This window comes from Osmerus eperlanus, chromosome 7, assembly GCF_963692335.1.
Source record: "Osmerus eperlanus chromosome 7, fOsmEpe2.1, whole genome shotgun sequence".
Taxonomy (NCBI): Eukaryota; Metazoa; Chordata; class Actinopteri; order Osmeriformes; family Osmeridae; genus Osmerus; species Osmerus eperlanus.
Genome location: NC_085024.1, coordinates 6,053,770 through 6,074,607, shown reverse-complemented (window position 1 = coordinate 6,074,607; position 20,838 = coordinate 6,053,770). Strand labels below are relative to the sequence as shown.

Genomic DNA, 20,838 nt, shown 5'->3' with positions numbered 1-20,838 from the left:
GATGCATTGTTGAAATGGATGATCACTTGATGCTACAGTACACGTACTGCCCGTCTATCCACAATTTTGTGCATCTTCTGCCTACACAAAAGATCTATACAGTATATCTCTGACACTGATGTGTTTCGTTGTTCAGTAAAGTCTTGAATCACCTTGCTTGACCTCTGGAGAGCGCTCTGCAGCTACGGAGGGTAAGGACTCTGGAGTTGTCCTTGTACGGATCAGATTTCACTTTGCTGGCATGCCAGAGATCAGACAGACCAAAATAGCTGACACCTTGTGACCTATAACACGATACGTTCAATCAACTCTCGAAAGATGTTCCCAAGAAAATAGAAGAGCAATGAGTTTGAAGAAGCAAAACATTGTTTTCCAGGCTTCAGTGTGATTTTGATAGAGCCTTATGTAGGTTCAAATCACAACACCCTTAAGGGCTGAGTAATGAAGAATTTATGTTCTTCAGTGTTAAATTATGAGGACAGAATCTTGTGCAATGTCACCTACCACAACCCAAAGGGCTGACATGCTGCTGAGGAAAATTTGACATCCCATCCAAAAGAGGGCAGCAAAGAGTCTTGCCCCCTATGAGTTGTGCCATCTGAGTCACATGTCACATGACATTCAGGGCCTACTAGATGTGGATGCTTTGTGAAAATTTTTGCCGGTGCTGTGTGTTTTCATGCCCTGACTCCCTTTTCTCCAGATACCTCCAGCTGGCTACAGGGGCGCTGATGGTACAGTCAGGTGAGGAAAAGAACAGGATCCTTCTATCATGGCTGAGGCTCCAGTTTGCTCTAGACATGGGAGTCCCAGAGCAGAGGCCACACTGAGGGACATTCAGATCAACCTTCTAGAGTGTAAAGTCTGCTTTGAGAAATACAGCACCGAACAGAGAGAGTACCGACCACAAAACCTCTCCTGTGGCCATGTGCTTTGTCTGGAATGCGTCAGAGTGCTCTCTCACCACCTCCTCAGGACTCTGGAGTGCCCATTTTGCAGGCAGACATGTGCTGTTGACAGCATTTCCCACTGCCAGGCCTTGACTGACCTCCAGGAGCTGCTGTTGTCCAGAAGTCCCCAGTCCCCTGTCCCTCACCGGGTGAGGGCTGGCAGCAGTAGTTGGGTCAGGGGTCTGAGCTCCAGGGTTCTACGTCTCGGCTTAGTCTTTGGTGGTTGGGGGACACTGATCAACCCCACCGGGATAGCTGTTTTTGGATCATCCGGGACCATGGTGGTGGTTCAGGATGGAGACAGCAGGGTTGTGGTCTTTGGTCCACAGGGCAGGAGGCTGCACAGTTTTGGGCAGAGAGGACGAGCTCAGGATAAGATCTGCTACCCAGTGGATGTAGCAGTAACTCCCACTGGGTATGTGGTGGTGACGGATGCCGGGGACAGTGCAGTGAAGGTGTTTACCTCCAGGGGGAGTCCTGTGTTGACGGTCCAGGAATGTTTCCAGCTGCCGTGGGGTGTGGACGTGGACAGCTGTGGACACATCTTGGTCACTGACCTTCAGATTGGTTCCCTCCACCAGGTGACAGTGGACGTTGGCCGTAGAGTGACTCTGAGTAACCAAGTAGTCGTCACTGGGCTACAGAGGCCCAAAGCAGTGGCCTGCTGCCGGGTGACAGGGAATATCGCTGTGGTGGAGCAACTGGGCGACCCCTCACAGCCACCAAGAGGCTGTCGGCCCACAAGGTTAAAAGTGTACAACAAGGACTTTAAACTGTTCTGTCAGATAGATAGCTTCAGCCTGAGTCTGGACTCCAAGGTGTGTCTGTGCTTGTCGGCTGTGGCTTTTGACATCGATGGAGATGTGATTGTGATTGACTCCCAGCAGGGCATGATTTGGAGTTTGGGAAAACTCAAGAGTGGCCCAATTCTGACTCCCCTCGTCAGAGAGAACCTGGTCCGTCCAGTGGGGCTGGTGCCCACAGCCCAGAACTCACTCATTGTTTTAGACAGTGGAGACCATTCAGTGAAGATGTATTCAACCAGCTCAGAAACAACTGTCTCAACAAAGTAGACTACTATGAGCAGTATGTATAGCTAGCAATATGCATAAAGTCTTGTTTGACGCACACTTGAGAAAATATAAAAAAATTGAAAATTGTTACATGTTATTGAAAGGGCCGTTTAATTAACATGACCCTCTGTAGCCCAATGGGCCCCTAACGTGTACCGCTATAAAGTTTTATAATGCTTGCTTGACTTAGGCTCTTGATGCAAATAAATATGTTTGGTAACCAAGCCGTTTTTTTTACTGTGTGCGCCTAAATAACGGCCCTCTTCAAGACAGGCGGTAGCCTACAGTAGTCTGGCCTTTTCATAGACAGTGAGCTGTTGAAAACCAACGGAGGATGAACCGAAGTTCCACTCCATTGGTTGCCTACTTTCTCATAGTTAGGCTGCGTTTCATTTTATGCATTTTTAAAATTAAGAATTTGAAATAATTAACTTCAAAGCAGAGCGCTTTAAATTAACAAATGCCGGTGCACTTAAAGTGTGCGACGTTTCCCGAGTATCCACAAGTTCGGTTCGTATCATGAGAAATCCATTTTTTCTTTTGCTCAGCCACAGACGTCGCCCGTCGGCAGGAGGATTTTCCAGCAGTCAGTCGTGCTCCCAGTGGAAGATGGCGGTTGGGATGCTGTCTGGGGCTGGAGTACCGAGCTGCCTTCGGATAGGGAGCTAACTTGATGGATGTATATGTTTTTTGTTCTTCTGGACTGGACCTGGTAGGGATTGTTTTAATAGGATACAGCCTTTCAACGACAGAAATCTGGACTGGTCTGGAGGAATTATTTGGAATAGACGACAGCCCCTAGGCTACATTGAAAGCTTGCGCATAGCACACATATTGGTGATAGTCTAGGGTGGAAGTAAAGTGCATAAAAATGTCGGATACAAAGGTAAAAGTTGCTGTGAGAGTTCGTCCAATGAACCGCAGAGGTAAGTGAAGCGAAGTCAGATTTGTTTTATAGTGAATTCTCAACAACCCGATGTCACATAGGCTATTGCTTTTTTCTGGATGCAGGTAGAAAGTTAGTATGCTACATCCAAATGACAGGGTTGCTGCAGGGTTCAACCTGTAATGAGGGCTATAAATCAGAACAGATTTGTGAAGTAGTGCCACTCTGGAAACTTTTTCTTCAAGTTTGCTCTAAACTCTGCAGAAACGGAATTGCACACGAAGTGTGTGGTGGACATGGAGGATAACCAAACTGTTCTTCACCCACCGCCTTCAAATACAAAAGGAGAAAACAGGTAGGCCAATTTAAGAAACAGCTGGACCGAATTTGTCATGTGCCTGTGTGTTTACTTACTTATCAAGATAAGCCTACTGATTTCGTTATTTATGCGCCATCAGTATTTGGCTATAGCAGTGTAATAAAGACTATGTAGTATTACTGACAGCTAAACTGAACACAGCTTGGAACGTAGGCTACAACATTGAAGAACATGTCGCTTTTTACTTGGGGAGATATTTTAGGGAGCGTCTCTGTTTTGCAAGGCTCTTCGGAGTTGGGGAGGCTGTGCTGTAGTCTTCCGGAAGTTGTCAAGATGCAGATTTTACATTTAGATTTCTAAATCGTAACTATTTTGATAAGATATTTGAAGTCCTTTCAGCGGGCAGACATCCTCACTTGAGTGACTGTCTCATGTTCATTTCACTCATGATACAAATAGGCCTACCTCCCACAATTTGTCCCATTTAACATCTGGCAAACAGTATTGGTGTGCCTCAGATAAAGCTCAAATTACTAGTGCAACAAATATACAAACTACTCATTTGGGAAGCAAATGAAGATTATACATGTGTCTTTCTGTCCCAGTGTAACATAATATCCTGTTGGCCTGTTTTCTTGACTCAAACCTTTTCTCAAACCAATACAATCTGTAGTTGGAACAAACATCTGGCACTGGGCCTAAATTCCAAAGATGTACCAACAGACATCTCCATGGTGACACTACCTGTGCTCTTTATACTTTTAGTTTGTAGCCAAATTAAACCTATATAATTGTTAATGGTGTTTAGTTTAATCGTTTATGGTTGTGTGGAAAAAGTGTGTGAATTAGTAGGAAGTTGTGTTTTAAAGTAGCAAAGATGTCCTATTTGGTACACAATTGCAGAATTGTGTAGAATCAAAACAAGACATGATGTCTCTGACCCCCTATGACAGGGGTGTCAAACTCATTTTCACCGAGGGCCACATCCGCATTATGGTTGCCCTCAAAGGGCCAGTTGTAACTACAATGTAACAATGTTTACGATGTAAAAACATTGTAGTTTTTGTGAACATATTCTTCTGCGATTGCAGCGTTTTTTCTCCATGAAGCACAAACATGTATTCGCTTTCCCATCTTTTCTAGAAACTGCCTTCCATCCAGGGCCAGATGCAGCCTGCTTTGACTGGGGGTGCAGTGAACATGTCTGGGGGTATCATGATTACGGAAAGGGATCATATTATTTTTTAAATTGATACAATTTTTGATACTGCTTATCGATCAGTGTTAATCAGGCGCGGAGCCAAGCGTTGTATACATTCGTAGATTAGCCCAAACCTAGGACGTATTCTGGGTTTGATGTGATGATAGATAGGGACTTACACAGTTAATTTGATTTTTTTTGCCCTTCATTTGAGCGCAAAATAGCTTTTTGAGCTTTATGTCAAATAAACAGCCTTTTTTCAACTGGGTTAAACCTTGTCTAGTGAAGGTGATGTCTTTATCGCTTCTGGCTCCAAATTGTCGACAGGGGAAGCAGAAACATGCATATCGCTTGGCTGAGTACTCTAACCAAGTTCGAGAGCGAAACCAACTTGGGTTGAATGCCCAAGGACCTTGGCTGAAAATGCGCATGGGGTTCGTTTGCAGAACCGGCTGCATTGGAGTGCTGTCATTCAAATCATGCTCGCCTTCACCCACAGTTAAACTTGGAACTTTAATCCGTAACATAATCCAAATGCATTGTGAGAGATGTCGTTTTTGGTCAATGCACTCTGTAAAGCAGCGTAGACTTATTTCAAAACACCATTTAAGCTCCCGCATAGGGGGCCTTGAGTTTGACACGTGCCCTATGACATGCGCATGGGCACAGTTTGTTTATTGAAGTACTTGTTTGAGCTCAGACGGTGGTGGAAAACACAGTGGCTATTTTGAACAGGGTACAGCAGTGCAAGGTGAGTCCTTTCCAATGCAGCAGACACACAGGCCTCACCACCAGTGAAAGTCCAGACAGGTGTCCGTATGGTGTGCGCCAGGGAAAGGTAAGCTAAGCACCCTCTCTGGTTTCACAAGCTAGGGGAGTGCTGCTGAAAACAAGCTGGGTCTGGATCAAGCTTACTCAACAGGCATGCAGGAAACAGAGGAACAAGGGAAGGGTGAGGGTCAGCAGAAAGGAGCTGGGCAGCTGTGCCAGAAGACCACAGCGAGAGGCAGCGAAGGCCAAAGGAAGCAAAAGCAGATTCTTTACTCAAATCACCCCCAGCCCAACCTCTGTATATTTTATGCAGATGATTCCCCTCACTCAACAACATGATGAACATGATTATGAAACTGTACAGAAAACTGTATGTAGAGCCAGACATACAGTACAACAGCAATCCTCTGTAAACACAGTCAAGGCGGTGAGCAGCTGGTCTCAATGTAAGGCTTTCGGGATGAGAGACATACAGTACAATAAAGCAATCTTTTCCTTGAGCGTTGTTCTGCTGTGTGATTCTGCGTTGCCACATTAAAGCTGTAGACCGCGTTTTCTGCAACAGTGTGTATGATTGGGTCCATCTCTAGACTTAACTGCTGTCGTCTTCTATCATCCCTGATTAGACATCTGACCTGATTACTCATGGATGCAAATTGAATACACAAGGCTGCTCAGTTGTGGAAACACCACAAGGCTGTTTTCCCCTATAGCCTTCACGTTCATATTCTACACGCTTTCTGGGCAAGGCAAGGGGGTTTCTCCATCTCTAAAAATCCTTCCTTGTTGTGAAACTCCACACACAATTCTGCTGTGGGAAAAGAAAGAGGACACCAAGGCATCTGAGTAGAAACATCCATCCAGAGTTGCAATCCCTGCTATGGTTGCTACGGCATTGTTTGTTAATCTGAAACCATTACATCTGTAGCCCTACTTGTAATCAACAGCCAACATCAACTGGTAATGAGCTTGCAGCCAGAGCCCGCACATTAGCCTATATTTAAGGCAATTATCGGAACTGAAATTGCCACACAACGACTCTTTTTTCCAGGCAATTAAACAAATTGCAATTTTAAAGCCAACGTTCATGGAACATACATAACAATGAAACACAAAGGGGCATTGTGGGTGAGAGGTCAGATAAATTACTCTTAACGTTGACTGTTTGTCCTGTCAATATGATTTTGTCTGCTGTATATGTATTTGCCACATGTATTTGGCATGTGAAGATTTGGGTTTGGTCGAACTGTTTGTCTGTGGCTGGTTGGACATGCCTCTCTTGTGTATGTGTATCCCTTAGAGGGCGTTGGTCTGCCACACGTTTCAAACTTTCAAAACGATTGGAGCAAATGTTACTGGGATGTAGGGTCGGATGACTGCTACGTTGTGTCTGATGGCACCGTCTTCAACAGCTGTACCATTGGATTTTATCCAAGGTCACATTAGATGCTTTGTCATTTGACTGCTTGCATAGCTATGTAAGCTTTCCTTCTCAGATAAACCTGATGTTGTTACCCAGCTGAATTCTTTGAATTTTTGTAGATTATTCTTCTTAATTTTGTATTCATTTAGCAGACGCTTTTATCCAAAACAACGTACAAATGATTAGTGTTGTGCAACAGAAGATCTAGGATCAGAAGTGCATAGATCTGCAGTATTTTGGTTTCAGAGACAAGGTATGGTCTGTACTGGCCACAAAGTAAAGTAACCACATCTCGGCTACCAGGTATCTTAACCATAAGATTTATATCATAATAGAAAAGAATAAACATGCAGTATGTAACTGCACATATTACAGATTATCCTACTCAAGAACTTACTGATTAGCAGTGATTGGCACTCATTCTAAACCCTTTCGTATCATTCCTAATCCTGTCTGTGGTAAACTGAGCCACAGAAGGGGATACCCAGGTCCCTGGGGCATTTACGTGTTTTGAAGACACCTGTTCATGTGGCGGTGGAGATGTGTCAAGTTCAGTGAGCAATTTATCAGATATGGCCCCAGGCTCCAGACTCATGGGAACCCCACATCTCACAGCAGAATGTGCACGTTGGGCCGGCAGGAGAGAAACTAAAATTATTAAAGTAAAGTCTGAAGGTAATTGAATAGCTTAGCACCTTAGAATTGAAAATTCTAAGGTGCATTTTTACAAGACCCATGTGGTACCATGTGAACGTGGAAGCTATGTAAAGAATGTGAACAAATGTACCAACTTTCCTTTGATGGCTTAGGAACCACGGCCTTGTCTTTGCACCCCCATGATTCATTGTGCAGTGACTCGTGATCCCTCCTTTTTGGTTCTCTGCAAAAATGTACTGTAATCTCTGTGATGGCGGGACGGAACATCAACGGGGACTGCAGAGAGGTGAGGCTTAGGTTTCCTCGTCCAAGCTCCACGCTTACATTCTCACAGTCTGACCCCCTCCCCCAGACTCAGAAACAATGAGGCTGGGAGAGGAGGCTGAGAAATACCTGAGGCAACTGTCTGAAGGAGGGGGTGTAGAAGCAGCATGACAGGGAAATACCCTTGAGCACTTTACAATTGAGCTATATGACACCTATCTTGCCCCAACATGCCGTCAGCTCAGGACAATTGACGAGTCTGTCACGTCTTATGGAAATGTCATGCTTGCAAAGATAGGATTGAGGTGATAATATCCCAGTCACTGAGGTAAGTGCAGTTACAAATGTGATACCGACCCTGTACAGTGTGACTAAGCCTAGGCTTCATCCTTCAATGACTGTCTACATTACACATCGTCAGCCATTTCATATAGAGATGATGTTACAAGGATGGTCTCGAGTTATTCCTGTCAGTTCAATTGCTGACGTTTCATATCTACTCCTGGGTCCTTGAACTCCTGTCAAGTTGCAGGTATTGTTTTTGTTTGTCTTCATCTTCTCAGGATATTTTTTATAAGGCAGAGAACCATTGTAGCATGGATTGCACGGTTTTGTAAGTGCCTGCATAGTTGACTAAAGAAGAGGACTGTTTGTTGAGGATGCAGACAATGTTTTCTTACTCCTCCCTTCTACTTCTGTGGCCTTGCAGGGCAAGGTGATTAGTGAAAGCATGTCTCTATCAGATAATGGCTGACTACTCTAACCAAGCCTGTGATTTTCCTTTTATCTTACATACACAATCTCCTCCTCATCACTGACTACACACAGAGCCTGAGGGGATCCTACCTTTTCTCCTTGTGAATACGTTTGCTACCGTCAAACGGTCAACTGATGAAGTGGTTTAACCCAAGAGATCATTTCACGTGAAACATTCTTTTTTTCAGTTTCAGAAAAAAAATGCACATCTGTTTCTTCCACAATGTGACCGCTGTGGCTGAACTCAGATAGTCAGCATGTGTTGTTTTGGTTTTCTAAGCCTATTAGGCCTTCAGTCTGAGCTGACTCCAATGGTGGAGATGTCAAAGGCACTCAGCTTTTCCCCTGCTAGATAAGGGTGTTGACTGAACATTGTGGTGGTGGTGGTAGTAGTGAATGTTGTGAGGCTGAGAGGGAAACGCAGTTTGGGAAGGGTCTCATCCGTCTTTCAACTGTCTGGCGTCACACACGGGACGCCAGACAGTGCCATCACGCTTTCCAAACAAACTCTCTCCAAATGACAATGACACCCCATCAATGGCTGCCCTCAGGAATGTTGCCTTTGTCTTTCCCGTTTGGTCTTTCTGCTGTGTAGAAGCGATCAACCTTTCCATTCATTAAGATGTTGTTCTCTGAGTTTTGGCTCCACTCGAGGTTCTCTCCTTTCTCCCCAGTGGTCCTCCTGCGGAAAGCATGGTGTGGTACTGATAAAACTATTGAATTCCCTGGAGGGCTGCTCCCCACGGTTTGTTTTGGAGGTGGGGCTGTGTTTACATCTTGACCTGGAAATGAGACCAAGAGGCGCGTCCCTCCTCTTTTTCTCTTTGGGACTTCTTGGAGACAGGATTGCAGAGATTCTGGCAGTCTGAGCTGGGTTTGTGGTTGTACTTTCTGACTGGTTTTCTCCCAGTTAATCTGCACATTTGTTATAGAGATCGTTTGCTGTAATGACTTGGTTTTCCTACAAAGATCATTCTTCTAATTCACATATTTTCTTTTGAAGTTCTTTCTTTTGTGTTTACATGGATTTCCTTACAAGATTTGTTGCAGACTGTTACTTTCCCCTCAACTTTGTCGGAGGGTGGAGTGCAGCCAGACAACACAAAAACGAGTGAAAATTGGTACAATGGTTTTTTACGTCTGAGCAAATACTTTCTTACTCTATTTCACTGTGTAAAAAGATTTGTAAATTAATGTGAAGTGTTATACTGGCCTGATAAGAACTGTTTATCTTTAGGCTGTAACTTCTCTTGGGCCAGATTTAACTTGAGCGCCATCAAAAATGGCTGTTGGTCAGGATCACCCAGTCTGTGATCCAGTTTGTCTGTGTGACATCTATCAAGTGGACAAGGTCAAATGGGGTGTGGCCCAGCAGTAAATGTGTCACTTGGATGGCAGTGGGGAGGAAGCGGGTCCATATTGAACAGATTGATGAACTTCCCTTTTCGTTTGCTCATTTCCTGTCACTAACTAAATCATGGGGAAAAGTACTTTGTATCCCCTCTGTTCTACAGAATAACACTAGAGAAAACTCACGAGGTTTACCACTATCCTAAAGCTTATCACATCTGACTTACATTATGCAATGAATGTTCTTTTTTTATTGTGGAAAGTTGGTGTAACTGGTCTAACAGGAGCATGTAAGGCCTAATATGACATGCCTACTGAGGGCAATGCTATTAGCTGCTTTGGGACTTTGTTGCTTGGCTTTTATATAGGAACTTTGACTCATGAGGCTGGTACTCGTCTGGGGTCTGTGTTTAATAGTTGCTTGGCAACAGCTCCTGCCTGGAAACAGAATAGTTCTGGAATTATGATGACCCACAACATAAAAACCCAGACCAAAGCCACTGTACCCATTTTTCTGCTATTTCAGAGGTTTCCCAGGGGCTAATTTTAGAGTGCACTGTCACTCTAGAAATCAAGCAGCCTGCAAGCAAATAGTAATGAGCTCTTGAGATGAGATGAAGGCTAGCTATCGGAGAGAGGCTGCACGTCTGTTGAGTGGCATCCAGCATAAACATGCAAGCATATGGCCACTCCATTAACCCATTTTTTTTTTAATCCTTTTGGAATTATTTCCTCAAATCAGCGGACTTGTGATGTTTCTGAACATATTTTTGGCAGCTCAGTTCCTTGGCTGGTTCCCAGTTGGTGTTGGTTGGATCAGAGTACCTTCCATGTAACTCAGTAATGTAATTTCCCTGTTCTGTTTTTGGCACAGCAGGGTGCAGGGTGACCTCTGCCTTGAGTGGGTGGAGGGTCAGTGTGTCCAGTACTGCACACCACCAATGAGCAACTGAAATATTGGCTTAGAGCCTGAGAGAGTACAGCAATGTGCAACCCAACACTTGTCCACTCAGAGAGCTGTTGTGATTGGCTCTGAGCTTATTAGACCCTAATTGTCTAGAGTCAGAACCGTGTTGACAGATCTGGAGAAAGAGTCCGTTTTGTGGTTGAAGAGATGTTAAGGGTGTGTGTATGTGTACGAGGGGGATATTTTGTAATGTAATCAGCTACATGTTTTGGCAGGAATCATCTCTAGGGGGGAGGGTATTCTTGGACTGACTGTGGCACGCCAGCCTCTGCCCATGCTGCTTTCAATCACTCATCTGCCTTGCATGTCTGTGTGTGTATGTTTTTGACGTGTGTGAGCATGTGTGCATTGTGTGTGTGTGTGTGTGTGTGTGTGTGTAAACTCCACAGGGGACTGGGCTGATCCATCTTCATATTATATTTGAGAGAGCTGTGGATGTAGGATTATGTAATCATGGACAGCGTTATAGATGCTGGGGGCTGTGTGAGCTCTCACTGGGCTGCAGCACCACAGTGTTGAATTTGACACCAGCACACAAAAAGGCCCACAGTCTCCCACAGCAAGGCTTCGACACGGTACAAAACACCCAGGAGTGTTCTCTTAATAGTGAACGGAATTTACAGAATGTCTTTTCTAGATTGTTCAACTTTGAACTTAAGCGATGTAATTTATTTGGTTTCGGGCAGCTGCTCACAGATACAGTGTCTGTCCATCCATCTGTCCATTGAGGAGTGGTTTGTGGGGCCTATTGCAACGTTAGGGACGGTGTGGCTGTGTGTGTCGTGGTGATTATCTAGTGTTTCTTTGTATGTCTGTCCTGTCATTCTGTTATAGCAGATGGGCCAGCATCTGATGATGCCTTCATCTGGGCCATTGTCTGCAGGGCCATCACAGCAGAGATTTTTGTGGCATAATGACCCAGTGGCCTTAATCTGTGTAGCCACCACAGGGGAGATCCTCCTAGTCCTCTCCACAAATACACTAGCCTTCCCCTGCCTGCTGTAACCTCCAGCGCACAGCTCTGGAACAGGGAGAAGGCACAACCTCCTCACTCACCCACAACCCTTTTCCACCTCCACCTTCTAATACATACACTCAATCAGCTACCACTGAGAACAACTGTTACTAATGCAATGTCATCATTTATCAGAAGGTTTTTTATTTGGAGTGACATATTGTAGTTTTCACCCTCGGTGCTCTGCCATGCTATGCCATGCTAAATCATATGGAGTCGTTGTGGTGAGAGAGGGCCGTCCTGGCTCTGCTTAAGGTAGACGAGGAGGTGCGTGGGCCGGCGACAGATCCCTGGAGGCCCTCACCAAGGGACACACACAGGACAGCTAGCCACACATAGGGACAAAGACGTGAACCATGCCCCAGAACCTCCCACACTCCTAGGGGGGCAGGCTGGCTGGGGGAGGGGGGGTGGATGGGGACGTCACCCTGGATTTTCCTTGGATGAGTTTGTATTCTGATGCAGTCTGGCAGTTCTGTGCCACACATGTGCACAAAGTCAACATGCAAGTGGCCTGCAAGCATGAATCCTATACACGCTCTGCATATATTTATGGATTTGAAACAGCCTTTGGCTGCATGCATGCATATTTATCAGACAGTAAATCAGAAAACCCCATACCATAAGGACTATATTTTTTATTATATAATATCAAATATGATATATAAAATCTAATATTGTAGCAGTTTAAATATCAGAATGAAATTTAACTGCCCTAATGTAGAGCATTTTTAGAACTTTGTGCCTTCCATGTCTCTATAGCTAGCCTTGTCAGGAACAGGCAATGTACTCACTCCTACAAGCTTAAGTTTGGACACATCTGATCCCCCTGTGCTAAGCTCGCCACATGATGTAATATCCTGGTCCTGGTTATACCCGTGACGACGTGATCCACCTGCAGATGTTCACATAGACTCCGTCAGGAAAGACTTGACTGTGACCTAGTGGAGGGCAGGACAGTGGGTCTACAAGGTCACATCCCATTCCCGTGTTTGACTCTCTTTGATCCCTCCACTCCTTTCTCTTCCTCCTTTTTAAACAAGGATAGCATTTGGTGTTGTCTCTCTCTTTTTCTCACCGCAATCAAACCAAAATATCTCACTATAGTTTTAATTAAGCATCACCGTTTGCCCTGCATTTCTGTACCCCTGCACCCCTGACGTCATCCAGTCCAGTTCACCTGGAGGGCTCCAGTCCAGTGTTTGTGCTCCACCAGGCCATCCAGAGCTAGTGATGGAGGCTGTGTTACTGGGTGAAGGTGATGCCCACCTCTGTTCCAGCGGGTGCACCGCAGGACGGATCTGCTGACAGGTCTTGTGTGCCATGTGGAGAGACACGGAGGTGCCCCTGCCCGCTGGGGACTGGCAGCTGGAGTATGTCGGGGGCAGAACACCCTGGTCAGGTGTGCTCACATGGGAACATTCAGCACAGGTTAAGAGATGAAGGAACTCTAGTTGTCTCTATTTGGTCAGAATAGTAGTTATAAATCAGCATACAAGTCTTGGAGTAAAATTTGCCTTGTGAGGCCTGAGGTAATACTGAATGCAGCCTTGCTGGCCTCCCAGCTCTGGTTAAGTCCACCAGCGTTAGGGCTGTTTACCCAACAGAGTCAGTGGGACATTGAATCCTAAATCTCTTCCCTTCCTTACGCTCCAGCGCACCAATTATGAACCCATTCACAGCAGCCTCCACCAGGAAATACCACAGGAAGTGAATGAATGAAGGGAATGAATAGGAGAAATGAATGAAGAAAAGTACACCAGTCCTTTATGAAGTGCAATGTGTCGTTATTTGGAGTTATGATGAGTGGGTTCCACGATCACCTTCATACTCCCAACAGAATGACTTGTGATGTGTTTGTCACCAAAACAATCTGCTACTTTAGATATCCATTTGATCTAGATCTTTTGGGGGCAGCACAGACAATAAGAGGTTTCCTACTGTGAGCACAGCTGCTCTATACTAAAAAGGAACATGTACTGACTGTTAAATTGCATTAATGCTAACCGTGTTATGTCTCTCTCTCCTTCTCCCTGTCTTTCTCTCTTTCTCTTTCTCTTTCTCTCTCCCTCTCCCTTTCCCTGTCTTTCTCTCCCTCCCTCCCTCTCTCTCCTTGCGTTTCCGATGAAACCAACGGCATTCTCTCTCACCCTCGCCTGAACTGAACATCATGATGCTCCCAGGAAACAACCCAAGGTATGTGTTTGAAGTGTTTGCGGTGCTGGTTTTCATCAGGATCCCTGACGCCAACGTCCCTTGCAACTGTCTGCCCAGACACAGTACCGGGTCATCCTGAGTGACTAGAGCTCACTTATCTCTGAACACACACCAGGCAACTTGGCACTGTCACAGACACCACACAATGCTAGCATGGAACGCTAGCAACCCCAGGCCTCCAGGGTCCGCTACGAGACGATGTTGATCCGCTGCCATAGGATGGTTTCTAAGGGGCATGATGGAGGGTTTTTTGGTCGTTTGGTGGGTCGGCAGGGGCCGGATAGACGTCCGTGTGAATGTGTCAGCGCTGTAAGATCTCATGAAACACCCACAAAGGCCGGCAATGAGAGAGGGATGAGCAGGGACACTGGGGCAGTGTGTGCGCGCATTGAAAGCTGCATTGTTGGAACCTCACCCCCTACTCCCCCTTGTTCCCCCCACCTCCTCCTCCCCCTCGCTCCCCCCACTGACACGCTGGTGACTAGCTCAAGAGACACCGAGGCCTCCCCTCACACACTACGGACATCATTGTGTAGAGCTGGTGGGGGGGCCCGTTGACTGACTGGGGGAATACCGGTGTGTGGCCACGAGCGCCCCCAGTCTCTGGGGTCCATTAACCAGCGCTGCTCCTACTGCTGAGGCTTTAGCCAGGCACTCTAGCAGAAAGCGCATGGCTGTCTGCTAAGCCATGAATACACTCCCAATTAGTTTCAGTTCTGTCTGCCTGGAAGACAGGGAGGTCCTGACCCATCTCAACCAAACCCAGCCCAGCCTTGACCGACCTGTCCTAATCCCATAGAGACAAGAGATTTCTGCCTTTAATTGCTCAAACAAAGCTTATTGAGTGTTTCTTTCTAATGAAAATGAATTTTGTTGTCTAGTCAGACCTATAGTTAGAGTTAACTTTAGTTAACCATAAAGTTAACCATATAGTTCGCTTACAGAGACTTGCCAACACAGATTACCTTGGTTACTAACCCTACCCTGATTGAGACTGATGGCACTTTTGTTCCTTTGAATGACACCCACTCGCTAGTCTGCTGCCTCTTGAGAAGGTCTTGCTTTCACGCCATTCAGGGATCTCAGCTCTGACAATGCTGACTTTGCAAGTGGTTCCCCTGGCCGATGCCCTTTATCGTGATTAGAAAAGAGTTCAATCATTTTGGGTCACACATTCATAGAGGGAGACCAGTTTTCTTGGCAGGCCAGCAGTGTTCTGGGTGCCAGCAGAGATGGCATGCACAACGCTAGTTTAGTATTTCAGGGTGACAGTACAGGACAGACTTCCAGCGTTGAGAGAAAGTCTAAAGGGTTGTCATGTTGCAAAGCAGTGGTTTGTAGTCATATATCATGTGGGTATGTGAAGGAAACTTTCTAACAGATCTGGTGTAATAGAATAGTGAAAGGGCTATCCTGTCTTATCTTTGCTGAGTAGGAGGCCTCAGTGCAATAGGCTGTTGTGCTATGCCATCAAACATCAGTTCGATGCAATGCGTGGTGGCTGTGAGCACATGCAGGTGTCTCTCTCTCTCCCTCACACACATACACACACACACAGAGGGTCTGTGCTGGACCCATTGGGTCGAGGCCAAGGGCCAGCAAGCTTCACCAGGAACAACTCCAGCCCTGTTGCCCTGGAGACCGGGGTCACTAGGTACTGGAATTTCTACCGGAGAGCTGTGACCCTGATTTATGAATTCATTTAACTCACAGCGGCGTTACAAAACAAGCCGGGCTAATGTGGAGCAGCATAGTCCTGACAACAGTTACCTTATAACAGCATCAGGGAAGAGCTCCTCTTTCTCACACAATATGCCTCCCCACACACAGACAAGCTCAATCTTGCTGACATACTGTACCGTTGGGTGGCGTGATACAGTACAATAAAGCCATTATGTAATTATGTGTCTTGCTACGCCAGACAACTGTGGTGGAGTACATACGTAGACACCTATTAGTCTGGGTGCGAGTTTCTCAGAATCTATTTGTTTGAACGTGTTGACAGTGTGTTTCGCTTCCAGGGTACGCTAATCCTCCGTGTTTGCTCTCCCACAGGTGTTTGCCTTTGACCACTGTTTTTGGTCCATGGATGAATCGAACATCCCTAAATATGCCGGTGAGTCCCATAGGGGTTCAGCTCCACAGAGATAATCCTCCTGTCATCACTTTAACAACTCCAAACAAACACACCTAACCTCCCATTCAGAACCACCCAGGTGAGGGCACAGGTACAGCTCTGAGCTGGGAGGATCCGCTCCCTAATGGAAACGAGACATTTGCATGATGAAAAGTCCTTGTCGCCAGAAGTTAAATGTTCAATAAGAGCACTCAGTGTGAAATAGAGACACAGACAGGTCGATACAAACTCAAGACATGTGTCATGAAGGTGTGCCACTGTTCGACACGTAGGAAGGTAAAATTGTTCAGAAAGTGTTTATCGCAGTACCTGATATGCATACCATGGATAAAGTGAAACGAATCCTTCAACAGTGTTGTTTTTTGTGTTACCATTTGTATCCATTGTTGTTGCTCTCCCACCCACATTTTCCCCCCGAAAGGCATGGAAACAGAAAACTGCATTGGTTCAGCTACATTTGAAATGAACTGAAGGTTACGATTATGGCGTTTTCATTTTGACACCCATGAAACAGGGCATGTCACTGTCAATGGAACGCTGGACCAACAGCAACATTGTGTTGACCATTTTCGTTCCTTCCTTCCTTCCACTCTGTGATGGCAGGGCTTCTGTTCGCCTCGTTCTCAAGCAACAAGCCAGTCTGTGAAGCAGAGGGCTGCCTGAAGGCCCTCCACCACAGCTTTATTTAGCTCTTTAAACAGCTGCACCATTCACCAGGAGCACAGCACTGAGCTACACAAGAGAATTATCCCCCCCCCCCCCCCCCTCTCTTTCTGTCTCTGTCTCTCCAGTTACTTCCACATCACTAGATAACAAAATGCCACCTTCCATGAATCGGCCTCCCTGATGCAGTTTTTTAGTGCATTTGGCATTTTAATCTTTCTGCCATTTTGCAGAGGGAGTACTCCAATCTGATTAGCTGAAACAGACCATTAACAAATGAACGTTGTGGTGTTATATTTTCCCGTCTTGCTCCCCTACCATATTATTTGAGGAAAACACAACGGACTGTATGCCTTTTGAATGGATGGTTTATCTATATGTTTAGCATAATCGCCATGGTGACCATTCTTTATTTTTCAGGACAAGAGGTGGTGTTCAAGTGCCTTGGCGAGGGCATACTTGAAAATGCATTTCAAGGGTACAATGCCTGCATTTTCGCCTATGGACAAACAGGTAACAGACACAAAAGCTAGACAAACAAACCCTGGAGTCTACAACAGTTAAACAAACACTGAAGCATTGTTCCGAATTGTGACATTGGGTCTAGCTAAAGAATGGGGGGATATTTCAGCATATGTAAATTCCATATGCTGTTTGTCTGTTTATTGTGTCTCATTGTGCTACTGGCCCGCCATAAAGATGGTCTCATGTGGGATGAAGCAGGAGATGGAGGAGCTAGACATTATTATTTTGTAGAAGGAAGAAGTGGGTCATGAGAAGGTGGGGTGTCTGACTCTTGACACAAATGGCTCCGAGGGGCTCCATGTCAAGTCTGCAGGCCCAAGCATCTGCTCAGGTCGTTCTATGGAGGTCCCTGGTCACGTGCAGAAACAGGAAGCTCCTGCGTTTCTGATGAATCTCTGGTGAATCGCTCAAGTCGTATCCTTCCTAGCCGTGGATTAAATTAGCTCCTTTATCCCACTTCCTGTCCTAGAGAGGTCAAAATGGCATGCCTAGGGAACACTTTGAAGAGGAAGTACGGAGTCTATTGTCTTTCACAAGGCAGTCACATGTTTTGGATGTTTTGGGGGGTAAAAAATAGGGAAATAACCAGACAAAAGATTCACTTTTCCTGCCACTGAACTAACAGTCCCAAGGAATGAAAGGGGAAAGAGGAACAAAGCTGGCTCTGTTGTTTTGATGTCTATAAGCACTGATAAAACCTATAGCTATCCAAACTGGCACATGACCAAAGAGTCAAGACTGGGCTCTGTCTCTTGTGGAAACCCTGAAGAAGCACATTGTCAGCACACCTGCAGCAGGGCACCTGCAGCCCGCAGTGCTGTCCTCACTCCACCTTCATCTCTGGGTCAGACGCCTGGTCGGGTTCATATGGTTGTCAGGGGTACAGGGTCTTCTAGCAGGGCAAGAGAGCTTCTTCTATTTGTGTAGTATAAACACACAGTATGTTGTTTTACAGTCTTCTGTGCAGGGGTTTATATGTCCACCTCACTTCCAGTGTGTTAGAAGTTCTCTGTGTGCCCAATCCTGTGTTCCTCCAGGTTCTGGCAAATCATTCTCCATGATGGGGAACGGGGAGCAGCCAGGTCTGATCCCACGTCTTTGCTGCACCCTGTTCGAGAGGGTCTCCAGGGAGGACAGCGAGGCCCACTCCTTCAAGGTGGAGGTCTCCTATATGGAGATCTACAACGAGAAGGTCCGCGACCTGCTGGACCCCAAAGGGTGAGTGAATGTTTTCAGTCAGCTGAAGCAGTGGTCTTCAACCCTGGTCCTCAGGGCCCACTGTCCTCTATGTTGTAGATGTTTCCCTGCTCCAGCACACCTGATTCAAATGAATGGGAGGCTATGAGGCTTCTGTCGGGATTGATAAAGACTGTTCATTTGAATCAAGTGTGTTGGAGCAGGGAAATATCTGCAACATACAGGAAAGTGGGCCCTGAAAGCCAGGGTTAAAGACCAAATGGACCACTGAGCTAAGGAATCAGGGCGGCTGTGTGGCAAACAGGCCCAGCGCAAGACGTGTCCTGGCCTGACCCGGGCCTGAAGGGCGCAAGGGTCGGACCAGTAGTGCTACAACACAGAGCTAATACCCTTGGTCTTGCGGTATGTTGTTGACGTGGGTTCAAATCCGGTCGATTGCACAAATAACGACGTGTCGCTTAGACTGTGGTGCAATGTCCCGTGTCTGATGTAGTCTTTTGTGTGCATGTGCACACAACGTTAACTCACTGACCCTCATGTTGACCGTGGAGTCGGGTTTCAATGTCTGACTCGTACCATGTTGAAAGGAATACCAGGTACTTAAAAAGGGAGAAGAGACATGAAGTCAGAAAGTCTAGTTAGAGTTCATCCCAGTTATTTCTGCAGGGGGGAAAGTTCTCGGTAGTATGTTTTGGGGAGGTGGGGTCTGTTGTGTTCTGAGATGTCATGGTAGGATGTGTGTTTGGCAGGGAGGCTGAAGGCGAGGCAGAACTGTGAACGTTTCAGGGACATCTGTTAGTGAAGGGAGAGCAGAGGAGCGGACAGTGTCGCCAGTGAGGAGAGCCCCAGAGTCGGAGCACAGTGCATCGCTGTGTGTGCCGCAGATGTTAGAGGATGGAGCCTGTCCCCCCCCCCCCCCCGCCGCTCTATGGCTACTTCCTGCATGTTATATAGTCATGCTCAGGCCTGAACTCTGTCTGTCTGTCTTTGTGCTTGTCTATCTGACTGCCTGCCTTGCCTGCATGTCGGTCTGTCTGTCTTTGTGCCTGACTGTCTGTCTTTAAATTTACATTTAGTCATTTAGCAGACGCTCTTATCCAGAGCGACTTACAGTAAGTACAGGGACATTCTCCCCGAGGCAAGTAGGGTGAAGTGCCTTGCCCAAGGACACAACGTCATTTTGCACGGCCGGGAATCGAACTGGCAACCTTCAGATTACTAGCCCGCTTCCCTCACCGCTCAGCCACCTGACTCCCTGTCTTTCTGTTTGTCTGTCGGTCTTTGTGTCTGTCTGTCTGCCTGCATGCCTGCTATCTATAATTTCTCTCTGCCTCTGCCTTTCCCCTCTCGCTGTGATTCTCACTGCATGTTGACATCATTGGTGGGACTGTAAATAGTGGCCGCTCTGTACTTTCTGGCTGCTGTCTCCCGTAGTTAGACCCAGAGGGAGGTAAATGGGGTAGAGAGCAGTGAGTTGGATCAGTGAACGTGAGGTCTGCCAACCTCAGTAAATTCACAGCCGTGGAACGGCCCGAGTCAACGGTCATTGATCTATAGGCCTGCAAACCCCCACCACCCACTCCGCCTCCCCCAGCTTCTGGCAAACAACCAAGTGAAGCTCAGGTCCACTGGGTCCATCTGCACCCTCTAGTGAAGCGTTCTCCCCCTCTGTTTTTCTGTTCTGACCGCATCTCCTGTCATCCTGTCCTCCTGTCCTGTGTGTTTCCAGGAGCCGGCAGTCTCTGAAGGTCCGGGAGCACAAGGTCCTGGGGCCCTACGTGGACGGGCTCTCCCAGCTAGCCGTGACCAACTTTGAGGTGTGTATCATCCCCCCCAGGTTACATCTTCTCCCTCGTCGCGGACCTGCTGCTTCTCACTCCCAGGCTGTAATGACACATCATCGCAGGAGCGTACAGTTGTCTTGGACATTTATTTATAGGACTATTATCGGAATATCGTCAAGTTGAATATGCTCACTCACCAACACGGACGTGACACATGTAGACCGGTAGTGCGAGTTAGTCATGGGTTTTGGGAAGTCATACCCTGTCTTACACCCCTCTCAGCTCAGCCCCCCAAGCCCCCTGGCTGCTGTGACCCAAATGAATCACGTGACACTAAGCCACATGCAGATACTGCTGCCTTTGTTGCCTTAGCGATGGTCCTGGTGTACCTGTAGGTTTAGCCTACCCTTGAGGTGTAAGTCCTCACAGTGTCACACTCTTCACTCTTCATATTCTTCGATAAAAAACACCTGTGATGTTCATTGGGTCACAAGGTGTTTTCTGCTCTTCTAGCGTCACACAACGTCACCCAGCCCATTCAGCCAATCGCTGATCAGATCTCAGCTTGTGTCAATGTAACACCTTTGAGAGTTCTCCATCTTCATCTTCCTGACCCCATCACCTCAGAGATTGACCAATGAGAGACCAGCTCATGATCACTCAGCACCTGTTTTAGTGCTTCA

At 46.5% G+C, this 20,838-nt stretch overlaps 2 protein-coding genes across 6 annotated transcripts in view; both read left to right on the top strand.

The window, feature by feature from the left end:
• Positions 1 to 631: 631 nt before the first annotated feature.
• Positions 632 to 2,247, top strand: LOC134023895 (E3 ubiquitin-protein ligase NHLRC1-like). Its single transcript, XM_062466256.1, has one exon. It carries the CDS (start codon positions 773 to 775, stop codon positions 2,021 to 2,023), a length of 1,251 nt encoding a protein of 416 aa, XP_062322240.1. The 5' UTR covers positions 632 to 772; the 3' UTR covers positions 2,024 to 2,247.
• A 154-nt stretch (positions 2,248 to 2,401) lies between these two features.
• The window catches only part of kif13a (kinesin family member 13A), a 38,976-nt gene continuing 20,539 nt past the window's right edge, over positions 2,402 to 20,838 (top strand). For 2 of the 5 annotated variants that reach the window (XM_062466785.1, XM_062466788.1), the window contains exons 1-7: positions 2,404 to 2,949; positions 3,174 to 3,264; positions 13,816 to 13,828; positions 15,905 to 15,965; positions 17,070 to 17,162; positions 18,212 to 18,392; positions 20,101 to 20,188. In XM_062466785.1, the coding sequence (XP_062322769.1) occupies positions 2,895 to 2,949; positions 3,174 to 3,264; positions 13,816 to 13,828; positions 15,905 to 15,965; positions 17,070 to 17,162; positions 18,212 to 18,392; positions 20,101 to 20,188 (582 nt within the window). In that variant the 5' untranslated portion in view covers positions 2,404 to 2,894. Of the gene's footprint in view, positions 2,950 to 3,173; positions 3,265 to 13,815; positions 13,829 to 15,904; positions 15,966 to 17,069; positions 17,163 to 18,211; positions 18,393 to 20,100; positions 20,189 to 20,838 lie in introns of all 5 variants that reach the window. The other 3 variants (XM_062466786.1, XM_062466784.1, XM_062466789.1) reach the window with 3 other exon arrangements.